At 37.7% G+C, this 27,419-nt stretch overlaps 1 protein-coding gene across 1 annotated transcript in view; it reads right to left on the reverse strand.

Annotated features, from left to right (window-relative positions):
- Positions 1-359: 359 nt before the first annotated feature.
- Positions 360-27,419, reverse strand: part of DCHS2 (dachsous cadherin-related 2) — a 277,604-nt gene continuing 250,544 nt past the window's right edge. Inside the window, exons 16-20 of the mRNA XM_030926304.1 lie at positions 27,135-27,286; positions 8,457-8,587; positions 6,329-6,615; positions 5,181-5,313; positions 360-3,145 (exon numbers count right to left, since the gene is read on the reverse strand). Of these exons, the coding sequence (XP_030782164.1) occupies positions 522-3,145; positions 5,181-5,313; positions 6,329-6,615; positions 8,457-8,587; positions 27,135-27,286 (3,327 nt within the window). The 3' untranslated portion in view covers positions 360-521. The remainder of the gene's footprint in view (positions 3,146-5,180; positions 5,314-6,328; positions 6,616-8,456; positions 8,588-27,134; positions 27,287-27,419) is intronic.

Consider the following 27,419-nt stretch of genomic DNA (forward strand, 5'->3'; position numbering starts at 1 on the left):
ATGCTCCTCTAAATATATCAGATCCACCAACTGTTGCTTTATCTTAAAATGAAAGTTTATCCCTCTAGAGTTCCCCTCTCTGTTGTAATATGTTTTGACCTAAACTCATTCCCTATTTAGCCTTTACTAATTTGTTTTCGATATAGCAGTGTGACCAGCAGCAATGTGACCAGAGTACACTACACTTTGTTTCCATATAAACATTCAGGCAGTCAGTTAAGCTCACTGTGTCCTTTGGAAGTCTAATCATACAGACAACAGGTCTGACAGAATATACACTACTTGATATATACAAATGTGAGTCCTGAGAGCAACACATAAGGATTAAAAGAGGAAATAACTTTTCATTAAGGCTGGAAGAAATTTGAGAAACTTTAATGGGGAAGTTTTAAAAACTCTTAACTAAATTATAGCACTTGCTTTTTGACAAAAATGAGCCCACTATCGAGTTGCTGGCTTGAAAATGTTTTGTTTATTCATTCATGACCAATGGTGAGCAGGTACTTGGCATCCCAGTTGTTTTATATTTGAACTTCATCTTCTGTTTTAAGTTCATGGCATGTACCATTGATGTGTGTTCCTAATAATTCTCCTTCTGACAACAGTGGAGACAAGGCAGGAGGCTGCATGGTCAACAGGGAAAGAGATGGAGAAAAACTGGGAGTCATGGCTTCTGGCAGAGAACCAAGATGGTAGGGGATGGGAGAGCGTGGGTGTTTCGGAGGCACCTGCCCCAGGGTTACTGCTGGTATTCTTGGTGGGACTGCTTTAATCCCAGGCTGGGCTACTGCTGTTATCAAAGGGGGTGGAAAAACAAAAGATTTCTTCTCTTTTGGAATGCCAGCCATATGCAAATGTTCCTCCTTTAGTTTTGCGATATCATTAAATACTGAGGCAAGAGGTTGGAACTTGGGTTCCCAACTGAAAAGATAATTCCAGTGATAGTTGCCTCTTCCATCATGATCAGAGGTTGTCTGAGTTGAAAGAGCTGCACACCTTACTTCCTGATCACCTGAAATAAAGACAGACTCTTTTCTAACATCAGCCAGGATGCTCTCTTTTGCTTCTCTCTTCTGAACTGTCTGGGGTAACACATTATTTTGAGCACAGGTGGTGCTGCAGCCTTCCCCTTGATCTCCTTCCCCAAATGTTTGGCTGGCTTCTGCTGTTTCGGCAGTCACCATCACCTCAGTTTCCCCAGATAGGCAGGAGAGCTGGTCTGAGTCCCTCGGGATACCCGAGTCTGGCACCCTGGACTCGCGGTCACTCAGAGCTGAGTCTGAGCCCTTTCTGTAGGGATGCTCATTTATCCTCTGGATTTCCTTATCTTCTGCAGTTTCTCCTTCCACAGAACAGTGGCCACTGGAGTTTGAGTGTCTGTACCAATTGACAATGTCCTTCTCTATGATACTTATTAAACTCAACCATTCCGGTGTGGCATCCACAGGGACCACCTCGTTACTGCAGTCATCAGTTTTCTGGAAGGCTTTGAGCACACTGGCATCCCGGGTCATTCTCAAGTCCATATCTAAAGATGAGGTTTTCTTCTCCTCATAATTGTTTATTGTGTCTTTTTGTTTATGTCTTAAAATCAGTACAAGTAGAAGGCAGATGAGCATCAGAAACACTAAAAAGGAGACCACCAGGCTGATTGAAAAGCTGCTGGCAAATACTGCCAAGGGTGTTCCTTCAGAGGAGAAAGACACATTCACAAAAACAGTGCAGGATGCAAACTTGGAGTCTGGTTTAGGACTATGAGCAATTATTTTTATTTCCATGGTGTCTTCTTTGTTGAGCTGACTTTTTATTAGGGGAAGGGCTCTAATCAAATAAATATTTCCATTGGTTTTATTTACTGAAAAGAAAGGAGATGAGGTTCCAAGGGAGTAACGAATGACTCCATCAATACCAGCATCTGCATCTGAGGCTTCCACTCTGCCGATCAACTGTCTGTCTTTATTCTTTTCTGGGAGGGTGAAAAAGTACTGATCTTGAGTGAAAATAGGCTCAAATTCATCTATCCCTTCAATATCCACCCAGACCACCAAGGAGGCTGTTGCATCACCTTTGTCTTTGGCTTGGACTGTGAGGCAGTATTTATTACCATTTTCATAGTCAAGGATTTGCTTAGCATGAATATCCCCTGTCAAAGGGTCAATGAGGAAGAGATCATGATCATAAGACATTCCGTGAGTGAGAAAACAGGGTGATATAATAGAATAGGTCAATTCTCCATACGGACCTGCATCAAAATCGAGAGCATTTATAGAGCATATGGTAGAGGAAATAGGCAGATTTTCTGGAACAATACAGCTGAAGCTTGAGAACATAAACTGAGGTGCATGGTCGTTATCGTCCAGGACATTGACAAACACAACTGCAAAAGAAAAGTGTTTCTTTTCTGCATCTGAAGCTTGGACAGTTAAGGTGAATTTTGCCATTTCTTCATAATCCAGAGGTTTAACCAAATAAAGAACTCCAGTGTTTTCTTCTAAGTAAAAATGTCCCTTCTCATTTCCAGAGATGATGTAGTAGACGATTTCTGCATGTGACCCTGTGTCACGGTCATTTGCTGAGACCACAGTGATGTGACTCCCTAGAGGGGTGCTTTCCTTGACATGGGTGTGATAGCTCAGGTTGCTGAAATTTGGAGGATTGTCATTGACATCAAGTACTTGTATTGATATGACAGCTGTGGAACTCAATGGAGGGCAGCCACTGTCAGATGCCAGAATGACAAGTTCATGGTTTGCACTTGCTTCTCTGTCCAGACTGTGAAGCAACACAAGATAACCAACTTGCTTGTAAGGATATTCTGAATGAATGAAATTAGTTTCCACATGAAAATTGTTCTGTAAATTACCACTGATGATGGAATATTCAACATATGTGTTTTCATGGGTCCAGTCATGGTCGATGTTTGAAAATGTAACAAGCGTGCTTCCAATCAGAGCATCCTCACTTAGGCTAAGATTATAGGATTTGACTGTGAATTCAGGGGCATAATTGTTCATATCTTGTATTCCTATCTCCACTAACGTAAGAGCTCTTAGGTCAGGATTTCCACCATCACTGGCTTCAACAAGAAATTGAGTTGTTGATATTTTATCCAGAAGTAATATGGGACTGATAGTAAATATTGTGCCTGAAAAATAAGACATAGCATTTCAACACTGTGGGATGCAGTTTTGATGATCCATTTAATCAGCAGTTGATTATTCAACATCTACTAATACGTGTTTAATTCTTTGTTAGATTTGTTAAGTCACAACCAATGGTGACTCCAAATAGAAACAAAAATTATTCTATTTATATGTTTATAACACGTAAGATACAGAAATAATATTCATGACATTCACTCTGTGAAATACGTGTGCTGCTTGAGGTTGCTTCTGCCACAAATTTCTCTGAATTTTATTTTTGTATAGTAAGTTGTTCCACTATTCTTAAAAAAATATTTTTTTGTTTGTAAAATTTGTACCCCATTTTACTACCCACAAACACATGTATAGAGATATTCTGGGATAAAGATACTTATTCTGGAAATACTTGTTGATACTCAAGCCAAATGAAAGCAGTAAAAATGATAATGCTGAGTTACTATTACACTATTGCTTAATTAGAGAGATGAGCTTTTCCTACAGATCATGCAAGTCGGTTTTTCCCTTATTGCTGAAATGTAATTAATAAAGTTTATTATACTAAATACAGAAATATATAATTTTTACAAATATGTATGTTAAAACATTTTTAAGATAAAGATGTCTTAAGGATGGTCACTAAGAAAGAATACAGAATGATGACATTTAAATGCCACATTTTCAATTAGAGTCCTACCATGAACTAAATTGGCCAGCATTCAATGTTTTAAAAATATTTGAATCAATAGCTTAGTGCGTTTAATGTTTTAAACATTGCACTTAATGTTTTAAACATTGCATTTAATGTTTTAAACATTGCATTTAATGTTTTAAACATTTAATGTTTTAAAAATATTTGAATCAATAGCTCAGTGTAAAATTTGTCAATAGCACATGTCAAGTAAAAGTGTTGCTAAGGATTGAGTGCTCAGAAGGACTGCCTTGAACACTGATTTGCTGTGGCCAGGGTGGCAGTTGCCATCATCTGAGACTAGAGAAAGAGACAGAGACAGATAGACAGAGAGAGAGAGAGATGGAGAGAAAAGAGGGTGGGTGGTAGGGTGGGGATAGAGACTGAAGAATAGAAAAGCCAAATTCCTGATATGCTTGTATTCATGCAGTGATTGTTCATCCATAGGCAACATGATATATGACGTACTTCTCCATTTATGACACCTGGTGGGCTTCGTGCTGGTATTTTGGGACTAAATTCCCCTTTCAGGTAATCCCAAGGTTAATTTTTAAATGAACTCTCACTTGTGAAATGATGCAATAGTGGATGGAGATGGGGAACACAGAGTGTGATGCCTCCCAGGCCCTGTTATTTTCTAGTGTGCTCTGCTAGGGACATTGTTTTGCTAATTATTCATCTTTATAAAATTTAGCTTTTAATGTCCACTCACTGTTCAACTTTCTGTATATACTGTTTAATTGAATGTGGAATCACTTGCCTGAAGGCATTTCACAACCACAAATGTCTTGGTCTCTGATGAAAAGACAAAAAGCCTTGGGAAGCGTCAAATAAACCAAAACACCACAGTGGTTTCTAGTTGGTAGAGATGCTTAAATAATTTTCCTTTTTAAATTATTCTTGTGTTTATTGAATATATAATGCTGTTACTGATTTTTTTTAATTTGGCTTGGGAAAAAAGCATCCAAACTCTAGTAATATGAAGTCTTCAGCACTAACTTAATCCCTTCAACATCATTTTGATTCTTGCTGAATCCTGGGATAATTGCCTGAACTGTGCTTGGTTGGCAGATGAAACTGGGTGTTTATTATATTGGGGTCTCTGAATTTGTGAGCATTTACCAGCATTTAAAGAGTGACGTTTACTTTCCAGCCACTGAGATGTTGGAGAAGAGAAATAACACTGGCATTGGCTACCACAGCACTTGATGTGAAGAGTAATAAAACAGTCGTGCTTATAATTCCATGGGGGCTGGGGAACTTTTTTAGAGGCATTTAGAAAGGGTTATTTCAGGTTTCTACTTTGAAACCCAAACGTATGAGCACGAATGCAACTATAAATAACTCACCATTCTTAGGATCAATGGAGAATTCCTTAGAAGAGGATATAATTCTGTAAGAAATGTTCTCATTGCTTTCTAAGTCTGTGGCTGACACAATCAGCACTGAATAGCCCACAGGTATTGATTCAGGAACTGTGACCTGAGGGAAAAAGAAAAAAATAGGGACATTGTGCTTAAAGGCTAAAGGCCTCTGCCTCCCCAGTTCAAGTGATTCTCCTGCTTCAGCCTCCTGAGTAGCTGGCACTACACGTGCCTGTCACCACACCAGGCTAATTTTTGTATTTTTAGTAGAGATGGGGTTTCACCATGTAGGCCAGGCTGGTCTTGAACTCCTGATCTCAGGTGATCTGCCCGCCTCAGCCTCCCAAAGTGCTGGGATTACAGGCGTGAGCCACCACGCCTGGCCAGAAAAAAAATAAGTTTTAAAAATAATTTTATTCAGTTTTTTTAACTACGAAAAAAAGTTCTTCTAAACTATTTCTATGCGGCAGAAGATAGTTAATACATTCACTAATATATTATTACATTACATGCATGGCATAATTCAAGCAAGCCTTCACAGGGGATCATTACTTAGGTTACCCTCCCCTTGTGTTTACACTTAAATCCTGCATCTGTTACCTTCAAAAGTTCTGGAGTCCATTTGCGAGTATTGAGTTGAATGCTATCCTGGCCCTTACTTCTACATATAGAACATATACTATGCTCTACAAGCTAAAATTTCCACTTTATAGTTTTCTTCGTAATTTTTTTTCTGTAAAATTTTAATCAATGCATTCCAAAAATATGCCTATGAAAGAAAGAATTTTCCCAAATTAACTGCAGATAATGCAAACAATCTTATCAGTGGTTTTGCAAGTATTAGGCAGGTTCAAATTGTCATGACAAACTGGACTACAACCTCTAAAAACTAAAAAAAGAAAAAAAAAATACATATGTAGTAAACCAAACCGAATGAGACATTCATTTCCATATGTACTTATAGACTCCATGATATTAGGTGCAAAACCCGCAGCATTAGCTTAGGGACTAAAAACAGTAAATGCTGTCTATCTGATGACTAAAAACAGTAAATGCTATCGGCGATGGAAGACTTACATCATTCTCTATTCTTTCTAGTTTTGGCTGTGGTTTCATCTCTTTGAGCCCTTTACCTGATAGAAATCTCGAGAAAACACTGGTGGATTATCATTGACATCCAGCACACGGACTACGAGTGCTCCCTCTGTGCGGTGCACTGAATCAGAAATTTGGATGAGCAGCTTATATTCAGTCACTTCTTCAAAATCCAATGTTTTCACCAACACCACCACTCCAGTGTTCTGATCAATAGCAAACTTGGTTCCAGAATTACTCTCTTTGGCAAAACTGAATATGAAAGCTGAATTCAAATCCACATCGTGAACTGACACATGAGTCACAATTACACCAGGCAAAGAATCTGAAATAGTCATGACCAGTGTCAGTCTCCATTAAAATTCATCCTTTGAAATACATTTCTTTAATAGCTCCATCCAAGTATTTTAATTCTAAGTCCAACATGATTTGCTCTTTCTTGGCCTGATTTCTCATACAAAGCTCATTATGCACTGAACAAAAACTCTGAAGAATTTATGAGACCAATAAAAGTGAAAATTTACCACTGAGTAGGGAATTGAGGAGGTAGGGTATATTCGTTTTTATATTACATTATTTTCATTATATGCTTACAACACAATTCCAGTACCAGGAAACATCCTAAGCCACTTATTTATAATATACAGTTTCTGTATCAAAATCATATCTTTATGGGGAATATGAAGGGGATGAAGGGTATTACTCAGGACATTAATACAAAACATGGCATTTTCAAAAGTAGGCCAGATTTAAATATTTGGGCACTAATGTTCAAATTAGATATTTATTTATATTTGTTTTTGTACAATTATTTATTTTGGAGTGGTGCACACACGGCTTTTCTTAAATCTGACTCTCAAAATTATTAAGACTATAGAAAAACAAAGTCTACATAGTACTAGTGAGGAAAGCAAATCTCAAATATTATTCACCAAAAAATTACAAGAGATGACATGTTCAGTGCCTCACTCACCACATATGTTCTCTAGCCTAAACAGCCCGTGAAAAGGACTTTGTTTTTAAGCTTACAGATATGGTACAGCTAGAAAGAATAGGCCAAGATGCTCAGAATAGTTCCATTGTATATGAAACCCATAATTTTCCATTTTCAAGCTTGAACACTCTCGATGTGCACCAACCACACCATACGCTATTCAGTATGTTTTGATTTATGTAGTTTCTTCTTGTGATATATTTATATTAGGCCCATTGCTATATTTTAACACTAATTGCATGTGCTGAAAAACAGAACCTTCAATGAAATCAAATGAAAATAGATCAAATATGCAAGAGGCAAAACTGGAGAATTTATTTGATTTATAGGCTATTGATAATATTTGTAGATATCTCTATGCATAGACATTTCTGGAATATTTCCCTCTGTGAGAGGTGATGGTTGTAATCTGTTTAGAAAGTGAGCATAATAAAATATTAGAAACATTTTAGGAATTAATTTAGTATTATGAGCGAAGTAGAGAGGCAAGCAAGGGGCCACCATTATTTTCAACTTCAACTATAAAGACTTAGGTTGTGTTTCACCAGCGCAGCCATTGACCATGGACAACTTTGGGTCCACAGACTATGGGATCATTGTATAACCCACAGACCCAAATAATGAAGATTAACCAGCATCTCACTTAAAAATTTCTAGTTTCAACCTCTACCATTAGTGTGGTACAAATGTTGAAGATAAGGTTATTCTGGGAAAAACGATGACTTTTTGCAATAAAAATCTAATTCACTTCACTAATTAGTTGGTATTAGTATCCTGAAAAGACTGACAGAGCTATGAATGTTGATTCTTCTTAGAGGAGGTTCACAGTGGTTATCACAGTCAACAAAATATGCTTCTTCATAGAGTGGATATAATTTGTAAGAAATGTCTGCATTATAAACAGATACTATAAGGGATGATGGTTGGAGCATGGGGACTTGGCCTACAGATGATCTGAGTACAAATGTTAGCTTTAAAATTTTACTCCTTTGACATTTAATATTTAACTTATGATCATCCATTTTCTATTTTGCAAAATGAAGATAAAAATGATCTAGTTTGCGTGGTTGTTGAGGATTAGCACTCATGTTAATACAGTGTCTGGCTAAAGAAAATAGTAAAAAATATTATACAAGTTAATCAAAACCACTATGCCAAATTGTCACACTTACCTTCTGCAATTTCCACTGCCTCAGAGGGGAGAAAAGCTGGGGCATTGTCATTTATATCAGTCACCTGTACCTTGATTATAGTCGTATTAGAAAGCCTGGGCATCCCTTTATCTGTGGCTTGGACAATCAAGCTGGTTTAGAAAAAGAATCAAAGAATGTGATTCATCATCCAGGAATTAGAAAAACAACATAAATATCAAATATCTAGCTGAACATTTTAAAATGAGCTGACTAGCTACTTTTATTTCTCTCTTGTATTTTCTAAATGGCGTCATTTAAAATGTATTTCATAAGAATGGTACCCTGAAATTTATTTGTTTTTGGCATGTTCAGAGAACCAAATCCAGCAAGCTGCCAGAGATCATGAGGCATTAAAGTCAAAATGGACCATTTCGGAGAGCCAGACTGTAAAATTCAATCCTGTCCTGCAATGAATAATCTAAAAAAATAGAAACACCAATACCTGCACTTTGGATAAGTAGACTGTCTCCACTCTGCCATGTCATGGTCTGGATATTACTACATATTTCCATCTTACCGAACCAACGAAAGATGTAGCCACTAAAAGATGATTTGTACTGATACTTTTGGATCCAAATAGCAAATCAATCGAAATGCTAGAATTAAGACAGGACACCACTATGATGAACACACTTACAGAAGATGCATGATTGGCTAGGATTGTGAAGTAGAGGTAAAAGTCCATGATCTGAAAGAATTTACATAGACTGATTTAATCTCTCTTGGATGATGCTACATCGAGCTTCTCCATCAAACAAACTACAAAACTTATTACTGTCTTCAACTTCTCCCTTTCTCTCACCACCCTTCCAACGTCCAACTAATTATGTCTCTTATCGGTATTCCCTCCTGGATGTCACTTGAATTAGTGTTCCCAGCCATTTCACTCCTACCTTCAGAGTGCTCATGCATGGTAATCACATTTTGCTTTGTCTTGGAGTGCAGAATTTCCTGGGACATGAGACTTGCAGTGTTTTTAAAACAAGATACTCCAGGCAAACTGGACATGGGACTTTCAGTGCTACATCCACTAAAGTCCCAGGCAAACGTGGACAAGCCAGTCCCCTGTAGCCTCAGCCCCTCACCATTTTTACCTGGAATGCTCTATATGTATTGTATCCTTTCTCACCAGGAATACCTGATAAATTACGAACCTCCCTACTGTGAGTCTCCTCTTGTTCCATCCACCCTCTATATTGCACTCAATTGCTCTAAAATCCTAATTTGAAAACCTGACCTCCCTATTTAAAACCCTTCTTTGGCTCTCCATGTCTCTAAGTGGTTATCCAACCCCTGAACATGTTCACATAAACTTTCTTGTCCTTGCTTTCACATGGAATCCTAGCCCTTACACTTTCTGGGTTTTCAAAGCTCACATCTCTGCGAAGTTTTCATGGACCTTTCATTAGATTTAAATGCACCTGTATGTATTCCCATAGCACCCTGTACATTCTTCTGCCATAGCAATCATCACTCTTTTTTCTTCATAACATATTTGTCTGCCTCTTCTGTAAGTTTATTAAGGGCAGGGAGCTGCCTTATTTGCTTTTCTTTAGTAAGTATTGAATGTTGGTTTCTCAAGATTTCCCCAGGGTTATACACATATTATACGACAGAGCTGGGATTCAGGCTCATGTGTTGTTCAACTGGAAACCTGTGCTTCATGATACTTGTTGAACATACCTCTCTTATTGTGTATATATCGCATTCTAATATATAATTATTGGCTTATTTTTCACTCCCCCCTAAACACGATGAAGGCTAGGAGGGCGGCTGAATAATAAAATGAGTTATTAATGAGAAGATGCTCTTTATTTCAGAAGTGGATTTAGTCTTAGCCAGTTGTAGGGGCTACCTTTTAAGAAACTAAGTCTTGAAAGTTGATACACTTTCACTTTGTTTTCATTGTTAGCTCACTTGATAAATGTTCTTTCTCTTTCCAACCCTAAATTTTAAAATGACATAAAATAAACATCAACTCTGTCTTGGTTTGAATTCCACTTAATATTAAATGATCAGTGCTTAAATCTACTATTCATGAAGAACACAGACTGCCTTCTGCATTATCAGAGTTGGAATATTAGTAGAATAACCACCTGAATATCACACTTCTGGAGCCTAACTTCTGGAATAATTATATGCGGAAAGTTTATTGTGTTAGTATGAATGTCAGTCAGATACATATGGAAATATTTTAACAAAAATAATCAACTCATACTGCTTTCTCCCCTGCTGCTTGCACCTCCCAATGTCATCTAAAGTCTCAGCCAAGACATCAAAGTTAAGTTTCTATCAACTCTTCTACTGTAGCCATAATTACTATTATTTTCACAATGTTTCAACTGCAGGCATCCTACATAATGTCTTGTCAGATTACAAAGAAGTGAGATTCTTTGACAAGAGAAGTATGTTGCTTAGCATGAAAATAAATGGGAAAGGAAAAGGTTTCTCAATGACTTGCAGAAAAAATAAAAAATATGAAGGTAGATGTGCAGATATTCTATACATAACCTATGCAAGACTTCAAGTCATCTATGATGGCTCTTTCGCAGTTGTGAAACTATTGGTTGTAGCCAGTTCAACTCACTCCATGTTCCACAACTGTTGCCCTGATTACTATTGCATTTTTTTCATATTCTATCAACCATGGGAAGCTTCTTTTACCATGTTAAACTTTAAATAAGGCCTTTGACCAGGAAGGATCTTTTTGATTGTCTTAACAAGTACTAAACTTGTTGGTAGAGGGGTTTTCAAAACTCTCAATTGTGTCTTAAATGTCTAGCAAGAATTTTCTATTCCTTCTGAAATTCTGAAAAAAATTAAAATATCAGCCACCAACAGAAATAAATATGAAAAGAAAAACTATGATTTCTGGTTAAAGATTGCAAGCTGACTACACAGGTTTTATCTTCTCTTCCTCTCAAGATTCTTCTAAAACGATATCAAAAATCTTTTATAATAAGTTATGGGATCCGCACCAAGATGGCCAAATAGAAACAGCTCCAGCCTCCAGCTCCCAGAGTGAGCGATGCAGAAGACGGGTGATTTCTGCATTTCCAAGTGAGGTACTGGGTTCATCTCACTGGGGCATGTTGGACAGTGGGGGCAGGACAGTGGGTGCAACCCAATGAGTGAGAGCCAAAGCAGGGCAAGGCATCGCCTCACCCGGGAAGTGCAAGGGGGAAGGCAATTCCCTTTCCAGGCCAAGGGAAACCGTGACACACAGCACCTGGAAAATCGGGTCACTCCCACCCTAATACTGTGCTTTACTAAGGATCTTAGCAAATGGCACACCAGGAGATTATATCCCGCACTTGGCTCAGAGGGTCCCAGGCCCACGGAGCCTCCCTCATTGCTAGCACAGCAGTCTGAGATCTAACTGCAAGGTGGGAGCGAGGCTGGGGGAGGGTGCCTGCCATTGCTGAGGCTTAAGTAGGTAAAGCAGCTGGGAAGCTCGAACTGGGTGGAGCCCACCACAGCTCAAGGAGGCCTGCCTACCTCTGTAGACTCCACCTCTTGGGACAGGGCATAGCCAAACAAAAGGCAGCAGAAACCTCTACAGATGTAAATGTCCCTGTCTGACAGCTTTGAAGAGAGTAGTGATTTTCCCAGGACGGAGTTTGAGATCTGAGAACGGACAGATTGTCTGCTCAAGTGGGTCCCTGTCCCCCAAGTAGCCTAACTGGGAGACATCCCCCACTGGGGCAGACTGACACCTCACACCTCACATGGCTGGGTATACCTCTGAGACAAAGCTTCCAGAGGAATGATCAGACAGCAACATTTGCTGTTCAGCAATATTCACTCTTCTGCAGCCTCCACTGCTGATACACAGGCAAACAGGGTCTGGAGTAGACCTTGAGCAAACTCCAATAGACCTACAGCTGAGGGTCCTGACTGTTAGAAGGAAAAATAACAAACAGAAAGGACATCCACACCAAAACTCCAACTGTACATCACCATCATCAAAGACCAAAGGTAGATAAAACCACAAAGATGGGGAAAAAGCAGTACAGAAAAACTGGAAATTCTAAAAACCAGAGCACCTCTCCCCCTCCAAAGGAATGCAGCTCCTCGCCAGCAATGGAACAAAGCTGGATGGAGAATGACTTTGACCAGTTGAGAGAAGAAGACTTCAGACAATCAAACTTCTCCGAGCTAAAGGAGGAATTATGAACCCAGTGCAAAGAAACTAAAAACCTTGAAAAAAGATTTGACGAATGGCTAACTAGAATAACCAATGCAGAGAAGTCCATAAATGAACTGTTAGAGATGAAAACCATGACACGAGAACTACGTGACAAATGCAAAAGCTTCAGTAACTGACTCAATCAACTGGAAGAAAGGATATCAGTGACTGAGGATCAAATGAATGAAATGAAGCAAGAGGTTTAGAGAAAAAAGAGTAAAAAGAAATGAACAAAGCCTCCAAGAAATATAGGACTATGTGAAAAGACCAAATCTATGTCTGGCCAACATTCAAATTCAGGAAACACAGAGAATGCCACAAAGATACTCCATAAGAAGAGCAACTCCAAGACACATAATTGTCAGATTTACCAAAGTTGAAATGAAGGAAAAAATGGTAAGGACAGCCAGAAAGGTCATGTTACCCACAAAGGGAAGTCCATCAGACTAACAGCAGATCTCCCAGCAGAAACCCAACAAGCCAGAAGAGACAGGGGGCCAATATTCAACATTCTTAAAGAAAAGAATTTTCAACCCAGAATTTCATATCCAGCCAAACTAACTTTCATAAGTGAAGGAGAAATAAAATCCTTTACAGACAAGCAAATGCTTAGAGATTTTGTCACCAGCAGGCCTGCCCTACAAGAGCTCCTGAAAGAAGCACTAAACATGGAAAGGAACAATCGGTACCAGCCATGGCAAAAACATGCTAAAATGTAAAGACCATTGATGCTAGGAAGAAACTGCATCATCTAACGAGCAAAACAACCAGCTAATATCATAATGACAGGATCAAGTTCACACAAAACAATATTAACCTTAAATGTAAATGGACTAAATGCTCCAATTAAAAGACACAGGCTGGCAAATTGGATAAAGAGTCAAGACCCATCAATTTGCTTTATCCAGGAGAACCATCTCATGTGCAGAGACATACACAGGCTCAAAATAAATGGATGGAGGAAGATCAACCAAGCAAATGGAAAACAAAAAAAGGCAGGGGTTACAATTCTAGTCTCTGATAAAACAGACTTTAAACCAACAAAGATCAAAAGAGACAAAGAAGGCCATTATATAATGGTAAAGGGATCAATTCAATAAGAAGAGTTAACTATCATAAATATATATGCACCCAATACAAGAGCACCTAGATATATAAAGCAAGTCTTTAGAGACTTACAAAGAGACTTAGACTCCCACACAATAATAATGGAAGACTTTAACACCCCACTGTCAACATTAGACAGATCAACGAGACAGAAGGTTAACAAGGATATCCAGGAATTGAACTCACCTCTGCACCAAGCAGACCTAACAGACATCTACAGAATTCTCCACCCCAAATCAACGGAATATACATTCTTCTCAGCACCACATTGCACTTATTCCAAAATTGACCACATAATTGAAAGTAAAGCACTCCTCAGCAAATGTAAAAGAACAGAAATTATAACAAACTGTCTCTCAGACCACAGTGCGATCAAACTAGAACTCAGGATTAAGAAACTAAATCAAAACTGCTCATCTACATGGAAAGTGAACAACCTGCTCCCGAATGACTATGGGGTACATAATGAAATGAGGCAGAAATAAAGATGTTCTTTGAAACCAATGAGAACAAAGATGCAACATACCAGAATCTCTGGGACACATTTAAAGCAGTGTGTAGAGGGAAATTTATAGCACTAAATGCCCACAAGAGAAAGCGGAAAAGATCTAAAATTGACACTCTAACATCACAATTAAAAGAACTAGAGAAGCAAGAACAAACACATTCAAAAGCTAGCAGAAGGCAAGAAATAACTAAGATCAGAGTAGAACTGAAGGAGATAGAAACACAAAAAACCCTTCAAAAATCAATGAATCCAGGAGTTGGTTTTTTGAAAAGATCAACAAAATTGATAGAACGCTAGCAAGACTAATAAAGAAGAAAAGAGAGAGGAATCAAATAGACGCAATAAAAAATGATAAAGGGGATATCACCACCGACCCCACAGAAAAACAAACTACCATCAGAGAATACTATAAACACCTCTATGCAAATAAACTAGAAAATCTAGAAGAAATGGATAATTTCCTGGACACTTACACTCTCCCAAGACTAAACCAGGAAGAAGTTGATACCTGAATAGACCAATAGGAGGCTCTGAAATTGAGGCAATAATTAATAGCCTACCAACCAAAAAAAGTCCAGGACCAGATGGATTCACAGCCGAATTCTACCAGAGCTACAAGGAGGAGCTGGTACCATTCCTTCTGAAATTATTCCTATCAATAGAAAATGAGGGAGTCTTCCCTAACTAATTTTATGAGGCCAACATCATCCTGATACCAAAGCCTGGCAGAGACACAACAAAAAAAAGAGAATTTTAGACCAATATCCCTGATGAGCATTGATGCAAAAATCCTCAATAAAATGCTGGCAAACTGAATCCAGCAGCACATCAAAAAGCTTATCCACCATGATCAAGTATACTTCATCCCTGGGGTGCAAGGCTAGTTCAACATACGCAAATCAATGAATGCAATCCAGCATATAAACAGAACCAAAGACAAGAACCCATGATTATCTCAATAGATGCAGAAAAGGCCTTTGAAAAAATTCGACAGCCCTTCATGATAAAAACTCTCAATAAATTTGGTATTGATGGAACATACCTCAAAATAAGAAGAGCTATTTATGACAAACACACAGCCAATATCATACTGAATGGGCAAAAACTGGAAGCATTCCCCATTGAAAACTGGTACAAGACAGGGATGCCCTCTCTCACCATTCCTATTCAACATAGTGTTGGAAGTTCTGGCCACAGCAATCAGGCATGAGAAAGAAATAAAGGGTATTCAATTAGGAAAAGAGGAAGCCAAATTGTCCCTATTTGTAGATGACATGATTGTATATTTAGAAAACCCCATCGTCTCAGCCCAAAATCTCCTTAAGCTGATAAGCAACTTCAGCAAAGTCTCAGGATACAAAATCAATGTGCAAAAGTCACTAGCATTCTTATACACCAATAACAGACAGAGAGCCAAATCATGAGTGAACTCCCATTCACAATTGCTTCAAAGACAATAAAATACCTAGGAATCCAACTTACCAGGGATGTGAAGGACCTCTTTAAGGAGAACTACAAACCACTGCTCAATGAAATAAAAGAGGACACAAACAAATGGAAGAACATTCCACGCTCATGGATAGGAAGAATCAATATTGTGAAAATGGCCATACTGCCCAAGGTAATTTATAGATTCAATGCCATCCCCATGAAGCTACCAATGACTTTCTTCACAGAATTGGAAAAAAACTACTTTAAAGTTAATATGGAACCAAAAAAGAGCCCGCATTGCCAAGACAATCCTAAGCTAAAAGAACAAAGCTGGAGGCATCACGCTACCTGACTTCAAACTATATTACAAGGCTACATTAACCAAAACAGCATGGTAGTGGTACCAAAACAGAGATATAGGCCAATGGAACAAAACAGAGCCCTCAGAAATAATATCACACATCTACAACCCTCTGATCTTTGACAAACCTGACAAAAACAAGAAATGGGGAAAGGATTCCCTATTTAATAAATCGGTGCTGGGAAAACTGGCTAGCCATAAGTAGAAAGTTGAAACTGGATCCCTTCCTTACACCTTATACAAAAATTAATTCAAGATGGATTAAAGACTTAAATGTTAGACCTAAGACCATAAAAACCCTAGAAGAAAACCTAGGCAATATCATTTAGGACACAGGCATGGGCAAGGACTTCATGTCTAAAACACCAAAAGCAATGGCAAGAAAAGCCGAAGTTGACAAATGGGATCTAATTAAACTAAAGAGCTTCTGCACAGCAAAAGAAACTACCATCAGAGTGAACAGGCAACCTACAGAATGGGAGAAAATTTTTGCAATCTGCCCATCTGACAAAGGGATAATATCCAGAAACTACAAAGAACTCAAACAAATTTACAAGAAAAAAAACAAACAACCCCATCAAAAAGTGGGCAAAGGATATGAACAGACACTTCTCAAAAGAAGACATTTATGCAGCCAACAGACACGTGAAAAAATGCTCATCATCACTCGCCATCAGAGAAATGCAAATCAAAACCACAATGAGGTACCATCTCACACCAGTTAGAATGGCGATCATTAAAAAGTCAGGAAACAACAGGTGCTGGAGAGGATGTGGAGAAAAAGGAACACTTTTACACTGTTGGTGGGACTGTAAACTAGTTCAACCATTGTGGAAGACAGTGTGGTGATTCCGCAAGGGTCTAGGACTAGAAATACCATTTGATCCATCCATCCCATTACTGGGTATATACCCAAAGGATTATAAATCATGCTGCTATAAAGACACATGAGCATGTATGTTTATTGTGGCACTATTCACAATAGCAAAGACTTGGAACCAACCCAAATGTCCATCAATGACAGACTGGATTAAGAAAATGTGGCACATATACACCAAGGAATACTATGCAGCCATAAAAAATGATGAGTTCATGTCCTTTGTGGGGACATGAATGCATCTGGAAACTATCATTCTCAGCAAACTATCACAAGAACAGAAAACCAAACACCACATTTTCCCACTCATAGGTGGGAATTGAACAATGGGAACAGTTGGACACAGGAAGGGGAGCATCACACACCAGGGCCTGTTGTGGGGTGGGGGATTGGGGGAGGGATAGCATTAGGAGATACACCTAATGTAAATGACGAGTTAATGGGTGCAGCAAACCAACATGGCATATGTATACATATGTAACAATCCTGCACATTGTGCACATGCACCCTAGAACTTAAAGTATAATAAAAAATAAAAAAAATAAGTTTTAAGTCCATAAAGCTAAACAAATGAGGAAAGATATTAGTAGGTGAAATGAATGAGAAATATCAACAATTTCTGGAAGATGCAAGCAGATTGAAGAGCAGTTGCAGATGAGTGGGCCAAAGGAAATCAGAGATTAAAATCCACTCAGAATGTACAGCACCAAGAGTGGATCCCACTGAAAACTGTGAATTTGAGTGATAATGATGTGTCAATGTAGCTTCATCAAATGTAACAAATGCACCACTCTGGTGGGGATTTTGATAATGAGGGAAGCTGTGCATGTGTGTGGGCAGGGATATATAGGAAATCTCTGCACCTTCTCTCAATTTTGCTGTGGACCTAAAACCACTCTTTCAAAAGTCTTTTAAAATGCATTCAGAGGAGCATAAAGATACGTGAGGAGCAGAGTTGCTCTCAAGTCACCAAGGAGAGACTCAATACATGGCAAAAATTGCAGTGAGGTATTTGGTTAATAGGAAGAATATTTTAAATTCAGATTATTTAAACAGGAAGATGATTTATGTTGGTTTAAATACAGGGTACTCATGTCCCTCTTGCCCATTATTCTTCATTCTCAGCCAAAGAATGCCTTTGGTTCATACTTGGAGTTAGTAATATTGAAAGACCTTCTCTGGAGAATTGAAAGTCCCCTCCCAAAGAAAAGTGAACTCCATATACCGCCATTTGTATGTCATCCTGAAAAGCAGTCAACTTCCCGTGTGGTTCATTTGAAAGTGAAGTGTGCTAATCAAATTCCTCTAGCTCACTCAGATGTTCTAATGACTCTGACATTGCCTCACTTATATCTAAGAATCAACACTTATTTTCAGAAAACCTTCAGCATGAAAAAGAAAACTCAATATAGACAAAGAGAAAAAAAGAAAACAGTGGAAACAGATATTGAAAGGAACAAAATAAAATTTAAAACAATTCTAATTAATACCTTGGAGAGATATCAGGAGACAACATGTGCATAAAACAAGAGTTGAATATTATTTTAAAAGTCAAACATCAAATAAGAGCTTTTAGTAGTAAAAACAAATATATAATAGCTTCTCAATTTTCAATTAGAAAATAAAAAATTTTAGAAGATTAAAACTCAGGAAATATCTTCCCAAAATAAAACAACAAAAACTAAACCCACACACAAACAAGAAATGGAAAGTAGAAAATAAAATATAACTAACAAAGAATCCATCTAGGCGATCCAATACCTAATTGAATAGGATTCAGGAAAATGAAACAGGGCAAAACAACAAACCAAAACTAAAAAATGGGGAGGACATTTTCAATGAAATAATACAAGAAAATTAAAAGAAACGTCTTTTTATTAAAAGAGAACACTGAATACACAGTACAAAGAGAAACCCACATCAAAATATGTAATCATATTTTAAAGTATTACGGATGATAAGTATAACCTATAAATTTCTAGAGAGAAGGAAAAATTTACACAAAGTAAAAGAATCAGAATGGCAGCCAGGCGCGGTGGCTCATGCCTTTAATCCCAGCACTTTGGGAGGCCAAGGCGGGCAGTTCATAAGGTCAGGAGTTCGAGACCAGTCTGGCCAATATGTTGAAACCCCATCTCTACTAAATGGTAGTGGGCGCCTGTAGTCCCAGCTACTTGGGAGGCTGAGGCAGGAGAATTGCTTGAACCCAGGAGGCAGGGGTTGCAGGGAGCCAAGATCACACTACTCCAGCCTGGGTGACAGAGCAAGACTCCGTCTCAAAAAAAAAGAATTAGAATGGCACCAGACTTCTTAATAGCAACACTGAGTTTCAGAGAATAACAGAGCAATACCTTCAAAATTCTAAAAGATACTTGCAACTTCTCTATTGCCCACTGCATATATTACATGAAAGAGTAGAATAAAGACATTTTCAGACATGCAAGGGCTCAGATAATTTACTTCTCTGGCACCTTTTCCTGCAAACCTATTGGAAAAGAAAGACATGGGATCTGGAAGTGCTGGCCTGACCTAGGAGAGCTATAAACCAAAGTTATGGGATCTCAGCCTTGCAATAGGTGTATTAACCCAAACTGTTCATGCTAGATGGAGAGGGCATAAAGAAGTAGGAACCAGGTCTTCATGAAAACAGAGGGCTTGATAGAATATTTGATGAAAGGCAGTTAGAGGAAAAATTAGATGCAGATAACAAAGCTTATGGGATATTTACAAGGAATTAAGTGCATAGATATAGCCAATTGGGCAATCAAGAAAGAAACTCTGGGGGCTTGAGGAGTAGTGATAAAAGGAAATAAAATCATATAATATGATCTGACTATGAAGTAAACATGAATATATTCATATAATATAAACACTAATTACTGATTAAATGAAAAACAGTGATATGAATATAGAAAGAGTTGGAGTGTGAGAAAATAAGGATTTTGTACCTATATCTATTATAACAGGAAGTTAAAAGATAATGTTTAAAGTTGTAAATTATTACATACTTGTATTTACAGTATCAGAGAAAATCAGTTAATAGTGTCTGCGTCTGGAGGGTTTTAGCCTTGGGAGAGGTGAAGCAGTGGTTGCTGACTTTCATCTATACTTTATACACTATTTGATTTTTTTTAAATGTATATATTACTTTGATAATAAAAAAATCAAATTAAGAAAATATGCTTAGATCAAAATCTTTAATCTTTATGTATCTATTGAATACTTCTTTTCTGCCTAAACACACTCAATCCTAAGCAAAAAGAAGAAAGCCAGAGGCATCATATTACCTGACTTCAAGCAATACGATAAGGTTACAGTAATCAAAATAGCATGGTACTGGTATAAACGCAAACACACAGACTGATGGAACAGAATACAAAACTTAGAAATAGAATCACACACCTACAACCATTCAATCTTTGACAAAGCCAGCAAAAACCAGCAATGAGGAAAGCACTCCCTATTCAATAAATGGTGTTGGGACAACCAGCTAACCAGATGCAGAAGAATGAAACTAGATCTTTACCTTTTACCATATACAAAAATTGACTGAAGATGAATTGAAGATTTAAATATAAGACCTCAAGCATAGAAATCCTAGAAGAAAACTTAAAAAAGACCCTTCTTGAAACTGGCCCTGGCAAGAAATTTTGGGCTAAGTCCTCAAAAGCAATTGTAACAAAAAACAAAAATTGACAAATGGGATCTAATTAAGCTAAAGAGCTTCTGCACAATAAAAGAAATAATCAACAGAGTAAACAGACAACCTACAGAATGAGAGAAAATATTCACTAACTATGCATCTGGCAAAGGTCTAATATCCAGAATCTACAAGGAACTTAAATCAAAAAGCAAAAACCAAACAATCCTGTTAAAATAGGCAAAGGACATGAACAGACACTTTTCAAAGAAAGACATACAAGCAGCCAACAAACATAAAAATGGTCATGATCACTAATCATCAGAGAAATACAAATCAAAACATAATGAGACACCAGTCAAAATGGCTATTATTAAAAAGTCAAAAAACAACAGATGCTGGTGAGGTTGTGAAGAAAAGGGAGCATTAATACATTGTTGGGAATGTAAAATAGTTCAGCCACTTTGGAAAGCAGTTTGGCAATTTCTCTAAGAACTTACTACAAAGTACCATTGGACCCAGCAATCCTACTGCTGGGTATATTCCCAAAGGAAGGTAGATCATTATAGCAAAAAGATACATGCATTTATATGTTCATCACCATGCTATTCACAATAGCAAAAAAGATGGACTCAACTTAGGTGCCTGTTAATGGTGGATTGAATAAGGAAAATGTGATCTATGCAGCTATAAAAAGAATGAAATCATGTCTTTTGTAGAAACATGGATAGAGCTGGAGGCTATAATCCTAAACAAATTAACACAAAAGCAAAAAACCAAAATAGCTCATGTTCTCACTTACAAATGGAAGCTAAACGTTGAGCAAACATGGACATAAACACGGGAATAGTGGACACTGTGAACTGCTGAGGGGAGGGAAGGAGGGGGCATGGGTTGAAAAACTACCTATTGAATACTGTGCTCACTACATGGTGCAATACACCTATGTAACAAACCTCCACACGTATCTCCTGTATGTAAAATAAAATTTGAAAATAAAAAACTAAAAATAAATAAATAAAAATAAACTCTATGAGAGAATTGCATAAGTAATATGCAAATACTATGCCATTTTATACAAGAAATATGAGCATCCATGGATTTTTATATGGGGGAGTGGGAGGGACGTAGTGGAGAGTCCCACAACCAATACCCCATGGATACTGAGAGATGACTGTCACTTTAAGAGATTCTAATGCAAACATATTTTGAAGTCTTCTCCTTTCATTCAGCCCAACCTCTCCCCTTGGTCTCCATGACGTTATCTTTTTCTAGATCTTTCTATACCCTAAATATATTTTGCAGTTCCTATTTATCTGCTGAATCCTGAGGTGGTGATAAGTCACCACTCCTCAATTCTCATTTTACATATTCTCATTTTACACATTTTTCCTGGATGAATCTCAAATCTACATCTTGAGTGAAGACCCCTACCCTGAGCTACGGATTATTATTTTCAATTGCCTAAAGGGTATCTTCACTTTTGTCCTTGTATTGGTCCTTCCACCTCAAATACCCAGAATAAAAAATCATAATCTCCATCTATTCTTCTCCCTTCCTTTCCTAAGCAGAAATTTCAGAACCATTCTATCTCTTTTCTTGCTCAACAAATTCAATTGGTGGTCAGGTTCCTATGGATTCCATATTCAAATCAACATTTTAGTATGTACCTTCCTTCTGTCCCCACTGCACCATCCATGTAACAGACTTTTCATTGCTGCAGTCTAGCTCAGCTTGTTGGCCTAAGCTAGTTCTCTCTCTCTTGCAGTGCATCCATTACGAGATGTCTTTAGAAATAAAGATACGAATATCCGTTCAACTGCTTATAGTTGTATGTAGTTCACAGAATAATGTATAGTTTCCATTATGAGGCACCAAAAGTCTTTCAAAACTTGCCTGCTGCCTCTTTTATTACCCTACACTTACTTCTTTGGTGTGCTGTACTACTTGCTACTTCCAAACATACAAAACACTTTCACATATCCATGTCTTTCTTCGTGCCTTTGGCCCCAAATCCTTTTTATTCTCTTTTTCTCAGGGCATCAATAGACTGGGATTCCAATCCCAGCTTTGCTTTTCATGAATTGTGTATTTTGAAAAAGGTAATTAATATCCCATTCCATTTCCTGCGTTGCCTGTAAAATTGCTTTCTCCCACAGTCATAATGAGCATTCAATGGAGAATACACTGAGTTTAGCATTGCTCCTGAAAATAACTGCTTGCCTTGAATATTTATTTATTTTGTAAATGTACATGCATATACTTTTAAGATTCATTCACATCATAAAATAAGCCCTGCAATCATTCACATTGGCTAGAATCATGTTCTACCATGTACTAGCTTCGGATTCTTGGCCAAACCACTTTACCTCTCTGAGTTCCCATTTCTTTATTTTATAAATCATGTCTATTACAAGAATTCAATTAGATAATGAATGTGAAGCAGGAGTTCCATAAATGGCAACTATTGTGATTATTAATGTGCCTTCTGCCATATATTTTACTAGGACTTGATTTTCTTTTTCTTGTCTTCTTTTTTCGAGACGAAGTCTCACTCTTGTTGCCCAGGCTGGAGTGCAGTGGTGGGATCTTGGCTCACTGCAATCTCCACCTTACAGGTTCAAGCGATTCTCCTGCCTCAGCCTCCCAGGTAGCTGGGATTACAGGCGCCAGCCACCTTGCCTGGCTAATTTTTGAACTTTTAGTAGAGGCAGGGTTTTGCCATGTTGGCCAGGCTGGTCTCAAACACCTGACCTCAAGTGATACGCCTGCCTCAGCCTCCCAAAGTGCTGGGATTACAGGCGTGAGCCACTGCACCCAGCCAGGACTCAATTTTCAAGCTCCTTGAGAACAAGGGCTGTTACATTTGTCTTTGTGTCCCCAGCTTCGTGCTTGATAAATAGCTTTTTATATATTCATAAACATCAGGCAGAAATTAATGCTTATTTTATAATTTGTCATCAAATTTTCCACTGAATTTTCTTCTGTGTGGCTTAATATGAAAACTAAAAATTATTTAATACATTCATATTTAGTAGAATCATGACTAACACTATCTCCCTTTTTCTATTTTGTGTTTTAATTTATGACTATTATTTTTTAAAAATGCATCACTAATTAAAGGTTAAATTGCCCAAGTCTTGGAAACTGAAGGATATAATAGGAAATCTTTTCTTTTTCAATTTTTAGTTTTTGTGGGTACATAGTAGGTATATACATTTATGGGTTACATGAGATATTTTGATACAGGCTTGCAATGTGTAATAATTACATCAGAGTAAGAAGGGGTATCCATCACCTCCAGCATTTATCCTTTGTGTTAGAAACAATCCAAATGTTTTAGTTATTTTTAGTTATACTCTTTTTGTTATTTTTAAATGTATAATTAAAGTTTTGACTGTAGTTACCTTTTTGTACCAGCAAATACTGGGTCTTATTCATTCATTCCAACTATATTTTGTACCCTTTAGCCATCCCCACTTCCCCTCAATCCTCCCCGACCCGTCCCAGCTTCTGGTAACCATCCTTCTACTCCCTATCTGCTTGAGTTCATTTGTTGTAATTTTTAGCTCCCACAAATAAGTGAGAATATGTGATGTTTGTATTTCACTTAACATAATGACTTCCAGTTCCATCCGTGTTGTTGCAAATGACTGGATCTCATTCTTCTTTTTTTCATGGCTTAATAATACTCCATTGTGTATATGTATCCCATTTTCTTTACCCATTCACCTGGATAAATGTACACTTAGGTTGCTTTCAAATCTTGGCTATTGTGAATATTACTGCAATAAATTGTCAATATAGTGATTTCTTTTTGGTGAGTATATACCTAGGATCAGGAATGCTGGATTGTATGGTAGCTCTATTTTTTTTTTTTTTTTTTTTTGAGGAAATGTTTTATATTTTAAAACAAAGGGCTGGAATTGGGATACTTTCCTCAATCAGACAAAATAGCAATACTTCAAAAGTAAAAAGCTGAAAGCTAAATGAGACTGTTTCCAAAATATTCACTAAAGGTGTAGCAGACTAGGGAAAATCCTCCTTTATTTCTTATTGCCTTAAATATCAAGAAAAGCACTAAAGGATAGAAGCCACACCACACCAGGGGTTGTGAGTGAGTGTGGGGAGAGCCCAGGGAGGCAAGAGGTTTAAAATAATTCCTTGCCTTGGTGATGCTGGAGAGAGAAAGAGTGTGTAGGGGGTCGGCGGGGGGAGTGGGGGTCACCTGTATGTATCTTTCTGTGGCAATGTGTAGGGGGTTCAACTTCTCTCTGTTCTTGCTTCTTTAAGCCTAGAATTAAATTCTTCATGGGAATGGGAGAGAGTCACTTTTTAATACTGGGACCAATTTAATATTGTAAACATAGAAACCATGACGCAAATAGGAAAAAGTTGAAAGAAATTAGATTTAATTGTTAATTAGGCTCCATTGAGTAAGAACACTGTAACAGAAAGTCCTTAACATCAGAAAATGCTTAGTTCCTAGAACATAGCAGACCTTTAATAATTCCTGAATTTGTAATCACTCAACTAGATTGGGATTTATCTGCAGTCATCCATGGAAGAGGAGAAAAAGTTTCATGCTTAAACAATTACTATAGAAACAACGTAGCAGGGAATATGTTTTAATATATTTAAACAACAAGTACCAATAACTATTATGCTAAAATATTATTTTAAAATTTATAATAGTTAATACAGGATAAAGTCTTAAACTTTTAAAATACTTTTGAAGTATATTAAAAAACTAAACAGTTTACAAAGAGCTAAACATTTAAATTTTTAGCGTTGGGAGGTTTTCCAGAGGATAATTAATCCAATATATCCAGTAAGATATTCCTGTTTAATCAGCTCTCATTGCTCAACCACATGCACACATTATAATTTTTTCATAAAACACAGAAGTAGTCCGGCATAGAAGCATACTGACACTCACTGTCTTTGGTATACTGTACCTGTGTTTTCCTTAAATAGGATGTCTGCTCTGCAGCTCTACAGTGGAAAGAGTGTGATTTAGAAGCAGAATACTTAAGTGCAAGTTCAAGTTTGATCCTCAAATTATCCTATGACCCTGAGCAAGCCACTGTATTTCTGTTGTCTTATCAGCAAATAAGAAAATGCCCACCTTAATATCCTCATGAGGTGCTTGCGAGGATTAAATAGAATACAGCATGGGCAAGGCCTTTTGGAAAAACACAAAAATGAAACATCTATCCAAAGCATACTAAAATGTTCAGTAAGAGAGCTAAGCCTCTCTTGGACCACAGGCTGCCTGACTGCTTCTCCAGAGACAAATAAAATGAACAGTTTCTTATATTTTCTTCCAGAAGCATTCCAAATATGCGGGTGTGCTTTTACTCAAACAGGCAATGCTAGATAAGCACTGTAATGGGTCTCGTTACTGCCTTCACTTAGTCACATATCCTAGAGCTCCATCCTCATTGGCACACAGAGTTATGCCTCTTTCTTTTGTAAAATCAGCTTCATGGTATTCTATTCCAGGGTTTTGCTAAATCTTTAAGCAGTCCCCACTCATGGATATTTTAGAATTCTTAAGAGTCTTTTGATGGCCGGGTGCAGTGGCTCATGCCTGTAACCCCAGCACTTTGGGAGGCCAAGATGGGTGGATCACTTGAGGTCAGGAGTTTGAGACCAGCCTGGCCAATATGGTGGAACCCCATCTCTACTAAAAATCAAAAATTAACCGTGCATGGTGGCAGGCAGCTGTAATCCCAGCTACTTGGGAGGCTGAGGCAGGAGAATTACTTGAACCCAGGAGACGGAGGCTGCAGTGAACTGAGATTGTGCCACTACACTCCAGCCTGGGCGACAGAGTAAGACTCCGTCTCAGAAAAGAAAAAAAAAAAAAAAAAAAAGCCTTTTGCTTCCACAAATTGTGATGCCATCACTATCTCTCTGTATAAGTCTAGTCTTTTGTAGCACTGATTTTTTTGAACATCAAGAAAACTAAAACAATATTATTCTTTCCTTTGTGAATTCTGTATAAGGCTGGCATATCTTAGACTCTAGGGGCACAGAGTTTTAATGTTAAATGTATGCTTTTAATAAGATCATTTCTATTAGATCAAAGAACTGCAACAAGACCTTGAAGACAGTGTTGTACTTTCACATGCAAGAATAAAAAATCAAAAAGCAAGGTATCCCTCAGTCTTCACCATTTTTAAAAAACAGTAACAACAGACACCTGCAGAGGGTTCTCTAGTTCATTAGGCATTTCACAAACATTATCCTTTTAGTGTCCCCCATTTAGTGCTTAATAGCATCACAAATTCATAAAATCTTAGAACTAGAAGGGACCTTAAAGTTTTGCTATTTTAATCACTTTTCCCAAATAGAAATAATTGCTAAGACTATTCTTAATATCAAAAAGAGTGGATCAAAGAGAATATCAACAAGTTGGATCAAAGGGATAACACATTTACAACTAAGCTTACGTAACAGGAAGTTATAGACAAAACAGCAATGTTGTCAGCAAGCAGGCAGAATACATGGAGCCAATGGATCTGAACCCTGGACCAACCTGTAGGAGCTGGTGAGCTCGTAATCTAGAATCGCTTTTGTTGTTATCACACCACTTAGCGCATCAATCTGGAATGCTTCTTCTTGGTTGCCAGAGAGAATAGAATACTCAATCAGGCCATTCAAACCGCTGTCCAGGTCGGTAGCAAAAACCTGTGAGGAACCGACTGTTTCATTAGACAAGCTTTATTCTGCAATATGGGTTCAGTCTGTTTTTCAGAGACATGCATTAAGAAAGAATCACAACTTGTCAAACATATTTTAAAATCAATGATTAAATGAAATA

Source organism: Rhinopithecus roxellana, chromosome 2 (assembly GCF_007565055.1).
Source record: "Rhinopithecus roxellana isolate Shanxi Qingling chromosome 2, ASM756505v1, whole genome shotgun sequence".
NCBI lineage: Eukaryota > Metazoa > Chordata > Mammalia > Primates > Cercopithecidae > Rhinopithecus > Rhinopithecus roxellana.